Source organism: Mesocricetus auratus, unplaced genomic scaffold (assembly GCF_017639785.1).
Source record: "Mesocricetus auratus isolate SY011 unplaced genomic scaffold, BCM_Maur_2.0 Super-Scaffold_6723, whole genome shotgun sequence".
Classification (NCBI taxonomy): Eukaryota; Metazoa; Chordata; class Mammalia; order Rodentia; family Cricetidae; genus Mesocricetus; species Mesocricetus auratus.
This window is the reverse complement of record NW_024429183.1, coordinates 725,539-741,605: the sequence shown is the minus strand read 5'-3', so window position 1 is coordinate 741,605 and position 16,067 is coordinate 725,539. Positions and strand designations below refer to the sequence as shown.

General features: G+C 48.3%; 1 protein-coding gene across 3 annotated transcripts; it reads right to left on the bottom strand.

Annotated features, from left to right (window-relative positions):
• Positions 1-55: 55 nt before the first annotated feature.
• LOC101827242 (sulfotransferase 2B1) lies at positions 56-15,573 on the bottom strand. Of its 3 annotated transcripts, none has more exons than XM_013115630.3 (7): positions 15,362-15,573; positions 14,584-14,747; positions 6,854-7,068; positions 5,933-6,059; positions 5,674-5,768; positions 1,823-2,003; positions 56-267 (listed from the first exon to the last, which is right to left on the bottom strand). In XM_013115630.3, the coding sequence occupies exons 2-7, from the start codon at positions 14,723-14,725 to the stop codon at positions 152-154; spliced, it is 876 nt and encodes a 291-aa protein (XP_012971084.1). In that variant the 5' UTR covers positions 14,726-14,747; positions 15,362-15,573; the 3' UTR covers positions 56-151. The 3 variants fall into 3 exon arrangements, with proteins under 3 accessions (XP_012971084.1, XP_040591181.1, XP_040591185.1); XM_040735247.1 differs by having other exon boundaries at positions 14,584-14,732; positions 15,362-15,488; XM_040735251.1 differs by lacking the exon at positions 14,584-14,747 and having other exon boundaries at positions 15,362-15,431.
• Between the last annotated feature and the right edge of the window lie 494 nt (positions 15,574-16,067).

The following is a 16,067-nucleotide window of genomic DNA, read 5'->3' as shown; positions in this document are numbered from 1 at the left end:
GGTGGAGGGTATGAAGCATACAGGCCCAGGATGGAGCTGGGACAGAGTCTGCACATTGTGGACCTGGACTTTTATTGCGGGACCAGGGGCACAGTACAGGAGGAGGACAAGAGGACAGGCACGTGTGAATAGGTCAGATGGGTCAGAATGGTCAGTCCATGGTCCAGGGGAGGAAGAGGCCAGAGTCACCCATCTTGGACTGGTAAACAGCATTGAACTTTTCATTCAGCTCAGGAGTAAAGTGTTCCTTCCAGTCTCCAACAACACCTGGGGGAGTAAGGGTAGATGTCATGAGTCAGACAGGGAGAGAAGACATCAGAGATACACCACAGTCAACCCCTGAGAGACTGACCACTCTTTCTCCATCCCCCTGTAGGAGGTATGTACACCTCCCACCTGATACCTAGGAATATGACTTGATTTGGAAGTAGTTTAAGAGATGGTAAGAGTGGCCTAACCTAGTGACTGGTGTCGTCATCAAGCATGGGAGTAGTCTAAAGTGAGGCAACCAGACAGGGAACACTGGAGTATAGGAGTCAAAGAGGCAGAAGGAGCCTCCAGAGGGAGCATGGTCCAGGAAGGCCTTGATCTGCCTCCATGGCTGTGTGAGAACATCCCCTAGTCTGTACGCTTTGGATGTCAGCCAAGGGACGTGTTCATGAGCACCCATGGCTGCCCCTTCCTAAAGTCACATTTAACTGGGGGCTGGAGGCCAGTGCCTGGGTTCACGGACCCCTTAAGACCTATCCTGAGGATTTGTCCTGTTGGAGACTTTGGGGATGGTTCTAATTCTTTTTTTCTTTTCTTTTCTTTTTTTTTTTTTTTGAGGCAGTGTTTCTTTGTATTGTTTTGGAGGCTGTCCTGGAACTCGCTCTGTAGACCAGGCTGGCCTCTGCCTCTCGAGTGCTGGGATTAAAGGCGTGCGCCACCAACGCCCGGCCGGTTCTAATTCTTTTGACTGTTAAGAACACAGACATGAGGTCCTGGTGTACTGAGTGGTTTTTATCAGCAAAATATACTTTCAGTTGCCATGGGAACCCCACAGGCCCCTCCTTCTTTTCTACATCCAAGCGTCCCACAGATACTCAGGTAGATAAAGACCTTTTCCACAACCCACTCTTCAGAATTGTTTGGGTAGGGCTGGACTCAGGTAATCCTAGAATGGATAATGGTGAAGGTCAGTTTCTTCTGGAAGAGTTGCCAGAGATGGAATTGGGGCACTTTCTGAGAGGTATTTGGAAAGCTGGATGGCTCTGGGAGGAGAGGTTTGAGACAGAGCTGTATCCTGGAGCTAAAAGAAGACCACCAGAGGAGAATGGCGCGGGGCAGGGACTATCCTCAGCATTGCACTAATGCTGCTGAGGAATGAGGAAGGCTGGGGAGGAAGATACGGAAGGCAAGAAGACAGGGTAGGCTTAGGGGCTGTAATCAGATAAGAAAAGATGGGATACCAAGCGAGCGGTGCACACCTTTTTTTTTTTTTTTTGGTTTTACGAGACAGGGTTTCTCTGTATTGTTTGGAGGCTGTTGGTCCAGCCTGGCCTCGAACTCACAAAGACCCACCTGCCTCTGCCTCCCGAGTGCTGGGATTAAAGGTGTGCGCCACCAACGCCCGGCAGTGGTGCACACCTTTAATGCCAGTACTCAAGAGGCAGAAGCATAAGGATCTCTGTGAGTTCGAAGCCAGCCTGTGCTACAGAGCAAGCTCCAGGACAGCCAGGACTACATAGAGAGCCTGCCTCGAAAATACACAAAAGATGGGGGTTGACTGGTCCCAGGATGGGCCCTGGGCGTTTGAATGGAGGCCAGGAGGGAGGCCTACCTTTCCTCAGGAACTTGCCCTGGTTTTGGTCTATAATCTCCCTGGATATAAGGCTGTAGTTGACCATGCTACTCTGACTCATGAAGGAGAAGCTGCAGTGTTCCAGTATGACATCCTCCTCTTCTGGTGCCAGGGGTTGCCCCAGGAATTCACATAACTTCTGGATGGTACGGCGAGGTTCCTGGACCCAGAAAGACCCAGAGGAGTGGATACATATTTAAGACATTAAAATAATCCAAGTAGGGACTAGAGAAATAGCTCAATGGTTAAGGAAGGGTACACACTGCTCTTGGGAAGGACCCAAGCTCACTTTCCAGCACCCACAATGAGCAGCTCACCACCGCCTGTAACTGTAGCTCCAAGGGATCCGATGCACAAATACCCACACAGACACACATACATGAACACATTTAAAAATAAAAGTAATAAGCAGGGCATAGTGGCTCACACCTTTAACCTTAGCACTCGGGAGGCAGAGGGAGTTCCAGGACAGCCCCCAAAGCAATACAGAGAAACCCTGTCTCGAAAAAACAAAACAAAACAAAAAAACAAAAAGAAAACAAAAAAATTTCAGTCTCTTTAAAACATCCAAAATCTCTTTCAAAGTTCAAAGCATCTTTAAGAGGGAGGAATCAAACCATATTCACAAATCAAAGCAAAACCAAAACTCGGGCTGGAGAGATGGCTCAGAGGTTAAGAGCATTGGCTGCTCCTCCAGAGGTCCTGAGTTCAATTCCCAGCAACCACATGGTGGCTCACAACCATCTCTAATGAGATCTGGTGCCCTCTTCTGGTGTGCAGGAATACATGCAGACAGAATATTGTATACATAATAAAATAAGTAAATCTTTTTTTAAAAATTCAACAGTATAACAAGTTCAGAGTCTGATGGTGGGGACCCACAATCCTCTGGGCTTCAGAACAACCTTAGCAACTCCACCTCCCCAGCTCTGCCATCCAAAGCATACACTCCCATGTGCATATGTATGCATGTATGTACATGTTTATATGTATATATGCTTGTATGTGAGGCAGGGTTTCACTGTGTCCTTGCTGACCTAGAACTTGCTGGATAGACCAGGCTAGCCTTGAACTCACAAGCTGAGACTGAACTTTTAAAGAGGCAGGTGGATCTCTGTGAGTTCGAGACCAGCCTGGACTACCAAGTGAGTTCCAGGACAGCCTCCAAAGCCACAGAGAAACCCTGTCTCGAAAAACAAAAACAAAAAAGAAAAAAAAAGAAAAAAGAAAAGAAAAGAAAAAAATTTACTCTTTAAAAATTAAAAAAAAAATGGTCAGATGGTGGTGGTGCCTTTAATCCCAGAACTCGTGAGGCAGAAGCAGGCAGATTTCTGAGTTTGAGGCCACCCTGGTCTATAGTATGGGTTCTAGGACAGCCAGGGCTAGGCAGAGAAACCCTGCCTTGAAAAACAGAACAAAACAAACAAACAAACAAATGGAATGTTTTATATTGTGATATTGCTACTAATATGAGATGTTTTGGATACAGAGGACAAGAAGACTATTGTTTAATATTAGTGTGTCAAGTTAACTAGGGGTCAGTTGTCTTGTGGCTTCTGTTAACTTGATGCTAACCTAGACATATCTGGGAAGAAAGAATCTTGAGAAAATTCCTTCACAAGATTGACCTGTAGGCAAAACAGAGGAGTATTTTCTTGATTAATGATTAATGTGGGAGATCCTAGCCCACTGTGGGACACAGAAATGAAAGCCCAGAGAGACACAATAGGGGATGTCAGAGTGTCTGGTCTCAGCCCCTGTCAGAGAGACACCAGGGGATGTCAGAGTGTCTGGTCTCAGCCCCTGTCAGATGCTGTGGCTGAGTAGTGGCCAACCAGATTCACACCACCAGCTGCCAAGGACAGGAATCAGGGTGTACAGCTCTCGACAACGGAAACCTCAAGTATTAATTTATTTCTGTGCTTAGGACATGTCGTATTTGGCACTTAGAGATGTCATATCTTTAAAGAATTTTTATCAAAAAAAAGCTTTGAAAATTGAGCTTTAATGTTTGTAGCAAAACTCATTCGGTTGGAAAGGCCTAAACCTCTACTGATGTGAATCTATTCATGATCGTCTTTGTTCCCCTTGTTTTAATGTCTTGAAGCCAAACGAACGTTGTCTTCTGGGGGTGAATGTGTACAGTTTCTAAGGCCCAACAGATCTTGGATTCCCAAAAATCCCTAAGCACACAACAGCTCAACAGCTGGGGCCAGGGCTGCAGGCGTCTGAAAGGTCAGGCTTGAGGATGTCATTTAAAACATACTGTGAAGAAGTGCATTTCATCTTGTTATTCTGAGCTAAAATCTTGCTGTTTACACATAATATTGGAACAGCTCAGAGAACTCAAGGTTCTCCGGCATCACGCATCAAATTGCTGGCTGTGCCAGGGTGGGCTGAGTAATCAGAAGGCCTGTCTGTTCCGTTAGAAAGTGCAGGACTGAAAGGAGGAGCAAATGGAGTGAACGCATTCATGCACCAGAACTGCTTATCGGAGCTTATCTACATTTTCAAGTGCAGCCACACACCAGTCAAAGATGGCTTTGATGAATAGACACAAAAATAACATCAATAGACTGAATGTATAACTTAAGGCACATGGGGAGACCAAAGAGGAGTCGGTTCTCCCTTCCGCCATATGGGTTCCAGGGATCAAGCCAACAAATGCCTTTATCCACTGAGTCATCTCTCTGGCCCCTAATTTTTTTTATACTGTGTGTGTGTGTGTGTGTGTGTGTGTGTGTGTGTGTGTGTGTGTGTGTGTGTGTGTTTGGGTGTGTATGTGTATGTGCATGCAGAGGAAAATCTCAGGTACCATTCCTTAGAGAAATCCATCTCATTAGTTGAGAAAATGTCTATCACTGACTTTCAACTCACTAAACAGACCAGACTGGCCAGCCAGTGAGCCTTGGGGATTTGCTTGTTTTGTCTCTCACCAAGCCCGGCTTTTTTATGTGGCTTCTGAGGATCAAACTCAGGTCCTCATACATATTCCAGGAGCACTTTACCGACTTAGCTATTCCCAGCCCTATAATCTATTTTTTTGTTTTGTTTTGTTTTTTCCAGACAGGGTTTCTCTGTGTGGCCCTTGCTGTCCTGGAACTCACAGAGCCTGCCTCTACGTCTTGAATGCTAGGATTAAGGTGTGTGCCACCGTCGCCCAGACCCAGACCCACAATCTTAAAATTGTAATGTACATTACAACTTCTTGAAACTCAGGCTGGAGAGATGGCTCTGTAGTTAAGAACACTTATTATTCTTGCAGAGGACCTGGGTTCAAATCCCAGCACCCACATAGTGGCTACAACTATGCATAACACCAATTCCAGGAGATCTAATGTCTTCTTCTGACCTCATTGGACACCAGACACACACATGGTACACAGACATACATGAATACAAATACTTATAAACATAAGATAAAAATAAAAACCAGACTGTGGTGGCACACGCCTTTAATCCCAGTACTTGGGAGGCAGAGGCAGGAGAATCTCAGTGAGTTCTAGGCCAGTCTGGTTTACAGAGCTAGTTCAGGACAGTTAGGACTATTACACAGAGAAACCCTATCTTGAAAAACCAAAATAAATAGATAAATGAAAAATAAAAATTGCTTGAATCTCCTACAAACTAGACTTACAATGGCTGCTACTTTCAGAAAGCTGGAGGCAGGCGAGTATGTCTGAACCAAGAGCAGCTAGAGATGCGGAAAGCACCAATGTCATTGGCAGTCCTGTCTTAGGAAAACAAGCTTCACAGAATGTTCTGGAAGAGTTGGGGATGCTAGGGCTTGGCTGTAGGTGGCCTGTTAAATAAGTGGAAGGGGTACCCACCTGGTGCAGCTCCTCATAGGTGACAAAAAGCAAATTTAGGTCCTTCTGGAGGCCCAGCCACCCCTTCACATGGTCAAACCAGGATCCGAAGAAGCCTGGGGAGGAAGAAACAGAGAAGCTGCTGCAGTCCCAGCTGCGTGTGGCGGGGACCCAGGAGGAGCAGGGTGACCTAAAGGTGACTAGAACAAAGAAGCAATCTGCCCACTAGCTACATGACAAGGAGGGGGCTCTGTGAGCCACCTCAGTCCCTGAGACCCACCTGTGCCCTCGAGAAACTCATCCACAAAATCTTCAAAGGAGTCAGGGTCAGGCAGGAAGCCAGCTATTCGGTGAAAGTGGTAGAAGGAAACGAGGGTGTCCTTGGGGTTCCGTGCCATGTACACCACCTGGTGGACAGAGTCCCGAGTCAGTTCTCTGAGGTTCAAGACCTCCCTAGCTGCTGTGACCTGAAGTGGCTGAGCCCTGGACCCCAGCACCAGTATGAAAGTGTGGGTGGCAAGAGTAGCACAATGCTGTCCTAGAGCCCCCAAAACTGTAGTGGTGAGTGGGTGCCGGACCTGGTTACTGAGCAGCCAGAGATAAGGTCTTGTATGGCTAATGAATGGGTAGCCCCTGGGAGCGGGTTTTCATTTCTTTATTACATTATTTTTTTTTTTTTGTAGGGGACATTGTTATTCATTCCCTCAGGTTCCAGGCAGCTGATGGCCACTGTCACCTCACAGGGTTAGTGGGCCTTGCCTAGTAAAGTTCTACCAATCTCCAGGTCACCTGGATACTGCTGGGAGGACACTGGCATGGACCTGGGTCTGCGAGACCTACTTGAGTTTGTCTGGCTCCTCCCCACCCAGGTAGAAAGAGATGTCTCTTCCCCAGAGCCCACCACTGGTCGAGATGGATGACCCTGACACTCACTGCACCTAGACAGGTTCATCTGTCCTCCCCCCTCTGGCTTGGCTACACTGCTGGCCTGACAGAGGCTTCCTGCTGTATAGACCCTGCCGCGACTCCAGCCCAGGTCTGATGCTGCTGCAGTTCTAGCCTCCTACGCTCCACGTTCTTCATCCCAGGACTTGAAGGTGAAGCCATATCCTTTGGGCCCTTTTGACCTTTTGACCCCAAGGCCTGACTCCACCTTGGCTCTTGTGAAATGCTAAGGAATGAGAAGGCACCTGCTTCCTACCTTGGCTTTGGACGTCATCAGAGCTGGGGCCAGCACCTTGGCACACAGGTGGGAGGTAAGCAGACGAGGCCAGGAGCTGTTAAGTTTGGGAAGGAGGCTGCTAAAGGAGATCTGCTCCATCCAAGGCATGCGGGCCCAGTTGGGGAGGTGGTGAATAGGCCACAAGTGGCCCTTACAGAATATAAGACTCAGTACCTGCTGCATCCATGTGGTACCTGCAGGACAAGGGGTGGAGTAGGGGGTGGGGCAGGTGATGGGGATGTGGCTACTTCTGCCTAAGACATTGCATACCTTTTCTTTTTTCCCCCCTCAGAGTAACAGATTAATTAGATGCATTATTAACAGAGTAACCAGGATGTCTCAGGCTCTGAAGCAAGCCTAGTCCCCTACTTTCACTGTTCTACCTTCCACAGACCACAGACCCCAAATCTGGCCAGCTGAGTGCTCCATCACTCTGTAACATGTTCATTATTGCTATTTGAGACCTTAAGCAATATTTTATTTATTTTTTGTTTTTGTTTTTTTGAGACAGGGTCCCTCTACATAGCCCTTACTGTCCTGGTACTCCATATGTAGACCAGGCTGGCTTTGACCTCACAGATCTGCCTGCCTCTGCCTCCAGAGTGCTGGGACTAAAGGCGTGCGCCACCACACCTTGCCTTCAGTATAGTTTTTATCATCTGTATTTCTGCTAACATTCTGTACATGAGCACTTAGGAGTTTTCTAGTCCCTCTCCCCAGCCACAACTAGATAACTTCAATTTAGGGGTTTTCTAAAGAACTTGGGCTTTCTCCCCCCTTCTGTATTCCTACAGGGGGAACCCAGGGCTACGTATGAATTAAGCAAGTGTGTGTGTGTGTGTGTGTGTCTATGAATGTTTTACTTGCATGCATATCTGTTTGCCAAATGTGTGCCTGGTGCCTGTGGAGGTCAGAAGAGGGCATCGGGTGCCCTGGAACTGGAGTTACAAGTGGTTGGGAGCCACCATGTGGGTGCTGGGATTCAAACCTTGGTTCTCTGCAAGAGCAGTCAGTGCTCTTAACCACTGAGCCATCTCTCCAGCCCCTCTTCCATGCATTCTATCTTACAGCCCTAACTTATTACTAAAAAGCTCAGTGGTAGATCACTTGCCTAGCATCATGAAACCTTAGGTTTTAATCCTTGTCCCATAGAAACAAACAAAACAAAACAAAGCAAAAAGACCCAGAGTCTGGAAGTGGAGAAATGGCCCGGTAGTTAAGAGCACTGGCTGCTCTTCCAGAGGATGTGGATTTGATTCCCAGAACCCACATGGCAACTCCCAACTGTTTGTAATTCCAGTTCCAGGGGTGTGACAACTTGTCCTGGCCTCTGGAGGCACCAAATATGCATGCATCATAAAGACAAACATGCAGACAAAGTACCCAAATGCATAAAAGAGTCATAAATAAAACTTTTTAATTAAAAAAAAAAGAAAATCACTTATCCTCATGCACCCCACAGTAGCAACTTAGAGGTAAAACAGCAAAGAAAACCCTACTATAGTAGTGACAGAGACCAGCAGGAAGGAATGTGTAAAAGCTATGTGGGAAGAGTGTTCCCGCCTCTGTGAAGACATGGGGGTGGGCTGGGCAGATGGAGAATCCTCTGTCCTTAGACAGGATGTCTTGACAAAATAAACAGACCAGTTCTTCCATGTTAATCTGTAAATCAAACACAATTCCAATAAAAATACCTTCAGGTTTCAGAGTCAGACAAATTGGTGCTGAAATTATGCTGAAAAGAAACACATGGCAGCCAGGCCTCAGAACACAAATGGAGCTCAGTGGGAAACAACAATGGCTCCAGCAGGAAGCCTAGTGATAGACAGGAGTGTGTTCAGTAAGGGAAAGTTCAGAGCCACGGTTCAGTTCAACCCTCTGGGTCAACAGAGTAGCTCCCTGGCAAAACACAGCACGAGATCTGCACGTCACACCACACAGGAACAAACCAAGTGTGACACTGCAAACAAATGGGCAGATTCCTCTTTTGTTTTTGTTGTTGTTTTGAGATGGGGTCTCACTATGTAGCTCTAGCTGTCCTGGAACTCACTACGTAGACCAGGCTTGCCTCAAACTCACAAGATCCACGTGCACCACCACACTCAGTGGCAAATTCCTTTATAACATTCATACAGTGACTGTTCTTAAGTATAACACAAAATACTATTGAGCCCACTCAAACTCAGAGGCAAGCAAGTGCAAGCCTGACAATGCTTTGCTAGCCAGCACTATGACTTGAATCCAGAATGTCTCTAAAGGCCTGTGTTAGAAGGAGGAAGGAGACCCACGAGATGGGGACTGGTGGGAGGGCTTTGGGTGGAGGGGCGTGTTCTCTGAGATAGTACTACTCCAGTTTCTTCCCTCCTCCTCCTCCTCCTCCTCCTCCTCCTCCTTCTCCTCTTTTGAGATGGGGGTCTCATGTTAAACTTGTGATTCTCCTGCCTCCACAACTGAGCACCTGAGTGCTGGGATTACAGACATGTGTTGCCATGCCTGCTTTGTTTCTGGGCTTCAAGCCCTGGACTTTGCCCATGCTGGGAATCACCCTTCCAACCAACTTATCCACATCTCTTGGATCTTTCTCTCTCTCTCTTTTTTTTTTTTTTCTGGATGGATTCCAGGGTTTTGTGATGTTATATAAGTGTTGTGTCACTAAACCACCCCATGGGTCCCTTCCTCTTCTTCCTTTTCAATTCTCAGCCATAAAAAGGGTGAATTTGCTCTGCCAAGACCTCTCTACCATGATGTGCCACAAGGCCAAAGCAATGGTACCCGTTGGTCATGAATTGGGATCCCAAAACAGTGAGCCAGCGTAAACTGTTTCTAATCTGATTACTGTGGGTGTGTTTCAGAGTGAGGGAAAGTTGATTCCCACTCCTCAGCAGCCAGCTGACCAGTGCAGAGGGAAGAATTAGAAAGTCCCTACTGGTGGGACTTTAATCCAAGTACTTGGAGAGGCAAAGGCAGAAGGATCCCCATGAGGTTAGTTTGGTCTACAAAGCAAGTTCCAGGCCAGCCAGAGCTACATAGTGAGACCCTGTTTCAAAAAAAGGAGGAGGAGGAAAAGAAAAGAAACAGTTTTAGCACACCCACAAGACACAGTTTCTTTCTTCCTTTTTTGTTTTTGGTTTTACGAGACAGGGTTTCTCTGTATTGTTTTGGAGGTTGTCGGTCCAGCCTGGCCTCGAACTCACAGAGATCCGCCTGCCTCTGCCTCCCGAGTGCTGGCATTAAAGGCGTGTGCCACCACCGCCCGGCTCTTTCTTTTTTTTAAGACAGTTTCTTTCTTTCTTTCTTTCTTTTTTCCGAGACAGGGTTTCTCTGTATTGTTTTGGAGGCTATCCTGGAACTCCCAGCTCACAGAGATCCGCCTGCCTCTGCCTCCGGAGTGCTGGGATTACAGGCGTGCGACACCAACGACCGGCAACAAGACACATTTTCATTGCAAAGTGTAAAGCAGTAAGGCCACAGTAGTTCTGGCTCAGTGTGGATTAACAATATAGCAGGGCAACTGTAAAAATGCTATGTAGCAGTGGTTATGGGAACGCATTCTCCCAGCCTTACCTTTTTTCTCTTATAACTGTCTAATAAAAATGTCTTGGACTGGGGCATGGTGGCACATACCTTTAGTCCTAGCAGAAGCAATGGATATCTTTCAGTTCTAGGCCAGCCTGGTCTACATAGTGAGTTCCAGGATAGCCAAGGCTACAGAGAGTCTGTGCCTCAAAACAAACAAATAAATAAACCCTTAAATAAATAAAACATCATATACCAAGATTAGTGACAACATGGTGTTATCAACCATTTCTTTTTTTCTTTTTTGGGGAGTACGGTGGGGTTAGAGACAGGGTTTCTCTGTGTAACAGCCCTGACTATCCTGGAACTCAATCTGTAGTCCAGGATGGCTTCAAACTCAGAGATTTGCCTGCCTCTGCCTCCCAAGTGCTGGGTTAAAGGCATGTGCACCACCACCACACCCGGTCATCAACCATTTCTTCCACCTATAATTTTTTTCTCTCTGTCTCACTTGGCCCTAGGCTGCTGGTTCCCCAGGCCCACAAAGGCTGCTCTGTTTCTTTGTTCTGGGAGCACTGGAGCTGGGGCAGGAAAGTTCGAGGGGGCACAATCCCCATGGGACACTCACTGCCGAGTGCCGGGCCTCTAAAGCTTTAATGCTTTTTCCATGTTGCCTGAAGGCTGACCTCACTCTATGGTAACAGCAAAATTAGCTTGAGTTTCTTCTACCTTCCTCACAATTTCATAGATTTGTTTTTCTCCACAGACCTTGGCATCTGAGATGATTTTGTCTTTTCCTTATTAAGCTGGAGATGTCCACATTTTCAGGGAAGGAGACATTCTTTGACCCCTTTGTCTGTGTTGAGCAGCATCATTGCTTTGGGGATTGAGGGTCACTTGAAAACAAGCACTGGATTCTGTGGCCGTGGATTTGATAACTGGGAGCTTTGCCATGGGATTAGTGGGGTCAGTTCTGTATGCAGCACAGATACACTGGACAATTCCCATTCTAGATTGGATGAAGCAGACAGTGTGAGGTTTTCATTATACAATTTAAGACAGTAGTTAATGATTTCTAGAATTTTCCCTTCAATGTTTTTAGACCACAACCGAGTATGAGTAACTGAGATCACAAATAACAGGGAAATGACCTGACTATATCAAGTAGATAAGAGACATGGATATAAAAGGTGCCACTGAAAGGTTCTGGAATCAGCCGGGCGTTGGTGGCGCACGCCTTTAATCCCAGCACTCAGGAGGCAGAGGCAAGCAGATCTCTGTGAGTTTGAGACCAGCCTGGACTACCAAGCGAGTTCCAGGACAGCCTCCAAAGCCACAGAGAAACCCTGCCTCGAAAAACCAAAAAAAAGAAAAGGTTCTGGAATCCTACAGAAACTGAGCAGGAGTGGCTTCCAGAGAAGGTTGGGGCTTTCTACCTTCCTGCCTAATGGATATCTGAGTCATCATCCATTGCTTTTATGAAGACAGACGGAGTGGTGCAGCTGGCTCTGTGCCCTCTGGAGCAGGAAGGTATGAGTGCTCCTGAGGGCTAGGTGTTGTCCCATTCTGTAGAGTCAATCAGCCTCTGGGAGCTTGGAGTGGAGGGACACAAGCGGCAACTATGTCAGTAAGAAGTAGACACAAAATCAGGTTTTCTGAAAAGGGAGAGAGAGATACCCCGGGGTTGTTGTGCTCTGGCAAAGCAAGACCCTAGGTAACCCGTTCAGGCCTCCATTTACCCCAGACTATGAATGACTGGCACCTGTATGGTGCTAAGCCACCACACTTGGCTTATTATCACTTTCTAACTGAATGTTCCAGAACATTCTAGCCTTGGTGATGGTCTTTCCAGAAAGCCTATCTGGTACACACCTTTAGTCCCAGCACTTAGGAAGCAGAGACAGGTGGATCTATGTGAGTTGGAGATTATCCTGGTCTACTGAGAGAGTTACAGGACAGCCTCCAAAGCTCCAAAGAAACCCTGCCTCGAAAAACAACAACAACAAAAATTGTAATCCAGGTCCTTACCTACACCAAGCAAAAGTTTCTCTATTTTAGATGATTGAAAGGAGCTTTGTGGTCGGGCGGTGGTGGCGCATGACTTTAATCCCAGCACTCGGGAGGCAGAGGCAGGCAGATCTCTGTGAGTTCGAGGCCAGGCTGGACCAACAGCCTCCAAAACAATACAGAGAAACCCTGTCTTGTAAAACCAAAAAAAAGAAAAGAAAAAAAAAAAAAAAAGAAAGGAGCCTTGTGTAAGGACTCAGGTATTATGCTGGCCTGCCCCTGTCACCTGGCAGAATGCACTCAGGCAGTACTCAGGTCAGCCCAGGGTTCCATGAGTGCTAGTCTGCACGCAGGTGCAAAGGACCCTTTAAAAGACCCCAGACCCCCACCCACTTATGCTCTCTTCTCCTCTGGCCCTCTCTCTGCTCTTTGCTCTCTTGCCCTTTGCCTCTCTCTCTCTCTCTCTCTCTCTCTCTCTCTGTCTCTCTCTTCCCCCTCTTTCTCCCCCTCCCCACAATAAACTCCACAGTTGAAGTATCTCCTGGTTCGTGTTCCATAGAGCCCGTCTTTAACTTAAACAAAAGAACAACACTTTGGCCATGAGCAAAGAGGAGGGTGCTCTGGAGAGCTGTGCAGGTCTTTGACCCTCAGGCAATCAACCTTTCCTGGGGTCCCACTCAGAGATATCAGATGCTAGGGTCCTAGGTGTTCCGGAATGGTAGGTTCCTTAGCTTCTCTCTTTCAGGATGAGGAGGAAAGTTACCACCTTTTCTAAGTCAGACAGAACCAGTCTAAGTAAATGAAGGCCAGAAAAGGCTCTTCAGAGCAGGTGTAGCCCTTTCATCCCATCCTGCCTCTACCTAGTTCACTGAATGGTGACAAAAGTCAGTAGTGTGTCTTGCTAAGTCTTACAGGCCAGGGCCTGCTCTGTCTGGATCTACTCACACAGTTACTGAGGGATGATTCCTCCCCACCCCTGCCCCATGCAGGGACATTGACCCCCCTAGATCCAGGACCCAGGCAGGACTTAGGGCCCAGAGCTCTGCTGCCCTATCCTGTAGGAGGATAGAGAGAGAGCAATAGGCACAGCCTCAAGGGTCTGGGTCCAGGCCCACCCACTGCATTCCTTCTGGTGGGAAGCCTAGCCGACAGATCAGGCTCCTGGGTAGATGTGGTGAGGTGTGAAAGGAGCAGGGGAAGGGGAGCAGGGAGGGAGGAGGGGAGAAGGGGGGGAGGGAACAGGGAGCGGGGGAGGGGAGCAGGGTGGCAGGAAGTACAACAGTTATGTGGGGTGGAGGGGAAGCAGGTCTGGTGTAAGAGGAAGAGGAGGCAGGAATCTGAGGTGTAGGAAGGGCACCTGGCTCTATCTACTGAACTGTTTGCTCATCTAAGTCACTGATAGCCCAGGTGACCCTGGTGGCCAAGTCACAGGAGGCAGATCTTACTGTTAATGGTCATTACAGCCCCAAGAGACAAAGACAAGCCCTAGCCCTGACTGGGACCCTCACCTGGGTGCCTATCCTTATGGATTCAAGATGGAGAGGATGGCCACGCCGGGCTCTGCAGAGCCACGCTGGCACCCCAACAACACTGCAGGAAGGGAAAGCAGACAGTGCTATGGGACTAGAGGGTCCCTGTCCCCACAAACACACTTCACTGGGGATGATGTACATCATTCACCTCAGCATGGCTCAGGGCCAGGCAAAGCTTGTCCCCAAAAAGTCACATGCCTAGGAGTACCCCAGATGGAGCCCGATTCTGAGCACACACCCACATCACCACCAGCATTCTTCCCACAGGCTCAGAAACATGTTCACCCAAGTGCAGCGAGATTAGAGAAGCTAGTGAGAACCTGACAAAGTTATGTGGGAGGCTACTCGTGGTCAGGGTTGGGATGCCCTACATCTTCTGAGCCACTAGGTAGAAGGGTCAGGATGCCCTACAGCTTCTGAGTCACTAGGTAGACGATTGACTGACCAACTCGGCTACTAGGGCTCATGGAGCTGGTCAGTTATCATCTGGTATAGACTCAGGCCCCAGAGGCAGCCCGACAGCTCATACCAGAGTCACAGATGACAGGGAGAGGGCTCAGGGGTCTACTTTACAGTGCCAAGAAAGAAAACGAGGCAAGGGAAAACTGAAACCCTGGATTGTCCAGACTCCATGTCCCAGTCCCAGCCTCTCACCTGACTTGGGGAATGTCACCAAGAGGATGTCTGTGTCCTGGAACTGGAAGGCACAAGCCGCTTTCAGGGACTCCAGAGTGTGTATGAACCCTGGGAAGCGGATGCCATCGAAGATTTCAGTGGTGTTCATGCGTTCACTCATGCTGGTCCTGGCAGGAGTGGGGCTGTAGGTGAGGGAGTCTGTTATCCAGGGCTCAAGCTCTTTTCAGCAGGTGCAAGCCAGTCTGCCATTCCATCCTTAGGATGCTGAGATCGGTCCACACCAGGTGGCTGCTGGTATTATTCTCAGGCATCTTTGGAGGACCACCTCAGAACCTTGGTCAGACTTGCCTGTCTTCTGATCCAAGGAGGTCCCAATCCTCTTTGGGCATACAGATCTCTGTGCTTTGGCTTTGGGCTGGTGGTGGCATCTGTCTGGCCTTGAGACTGTGGCCCATTATTGGCAGAATTCTGCCTTGGCCCCCAGTTCTTGGCCACTTGTATGCATGGATGTCTCTCAGCTGCTGCTAACAAGTTTGCTAACTTGTGTGGTTGTGACATATTGTGAACAACCTTGTGGACTTGGGAGCTGCTCATCTGATTCCCAGAGGCCGCAAAGCAGCAGTGGGAACTGTGTCCAGAAGCTTCATCTATCAGAGAGACAGTTCCCACCCACACCCTCCCTTTAGTCTTCCCCCACAGCTGCCCTGCCTGGGCTGACAAGAATGTCTCTGCTGAATCCTGCAGCAGCCCCTGACATTAGTCCCACCTCCCGTGTCCCCTAGGAATCCCCACTCACCACAAAGTTCTTCTCTGTGAGCTGTGCCTCGCTGTCTGCAAACAGCCCAGCCCTAGAAAACGTGGCTCAGGCTCTACTTGGGCAGTTCCAAAGAGGCTCCACCCTGGGAGCTGCAGGACCCTGGGGCCGATGACTGCGGGGTGCCCCGCCCCCAACCAGACCCATTTGGGGGAGGGGCTGGGAATAGCGCCCCCATAGGCAAGCAGTAAGTGGAAAATCTTCAGGATAGAAGCCGTTCTTGAGAGGACTAAGTTTAACGGTGACCTGTTACCACCCAGTTTTCCTTTTTGAAAAACGCTCCCCTGAGGAGGCACTGGCCAGGAGGGGCCCCGGAGGGGGCAGTGCAGCATCCCTTTCTCGGTATTTTGACAACGCAAGAGGGCAGATTTCTCTGCCACCCTAGAAACCACGTTGTTTATGTAAGTTTTACACTGTATTAGTACTGTACAAAGCATTCAGTGCTCTAACAAAGTATGTCCAGGAAGACTTTTCCATCTCCCGCCAACGCCAGCCACGAGCCAGCCACCAGCCACCACTTCCCTGGCCTCACAGTTTCGTTAGGCAGCTGCAAGAAGCACAAAACTATCTTACTGCCTACAATACTACTCGCAACAACCACTTCTTCCATTTTCTCAGGATATATTTTTTTTTTTTTGGTTGGTTTGGGTTTTTGTTCAGTTTTGAGCCAAAACGGCAGGGTGCTCCA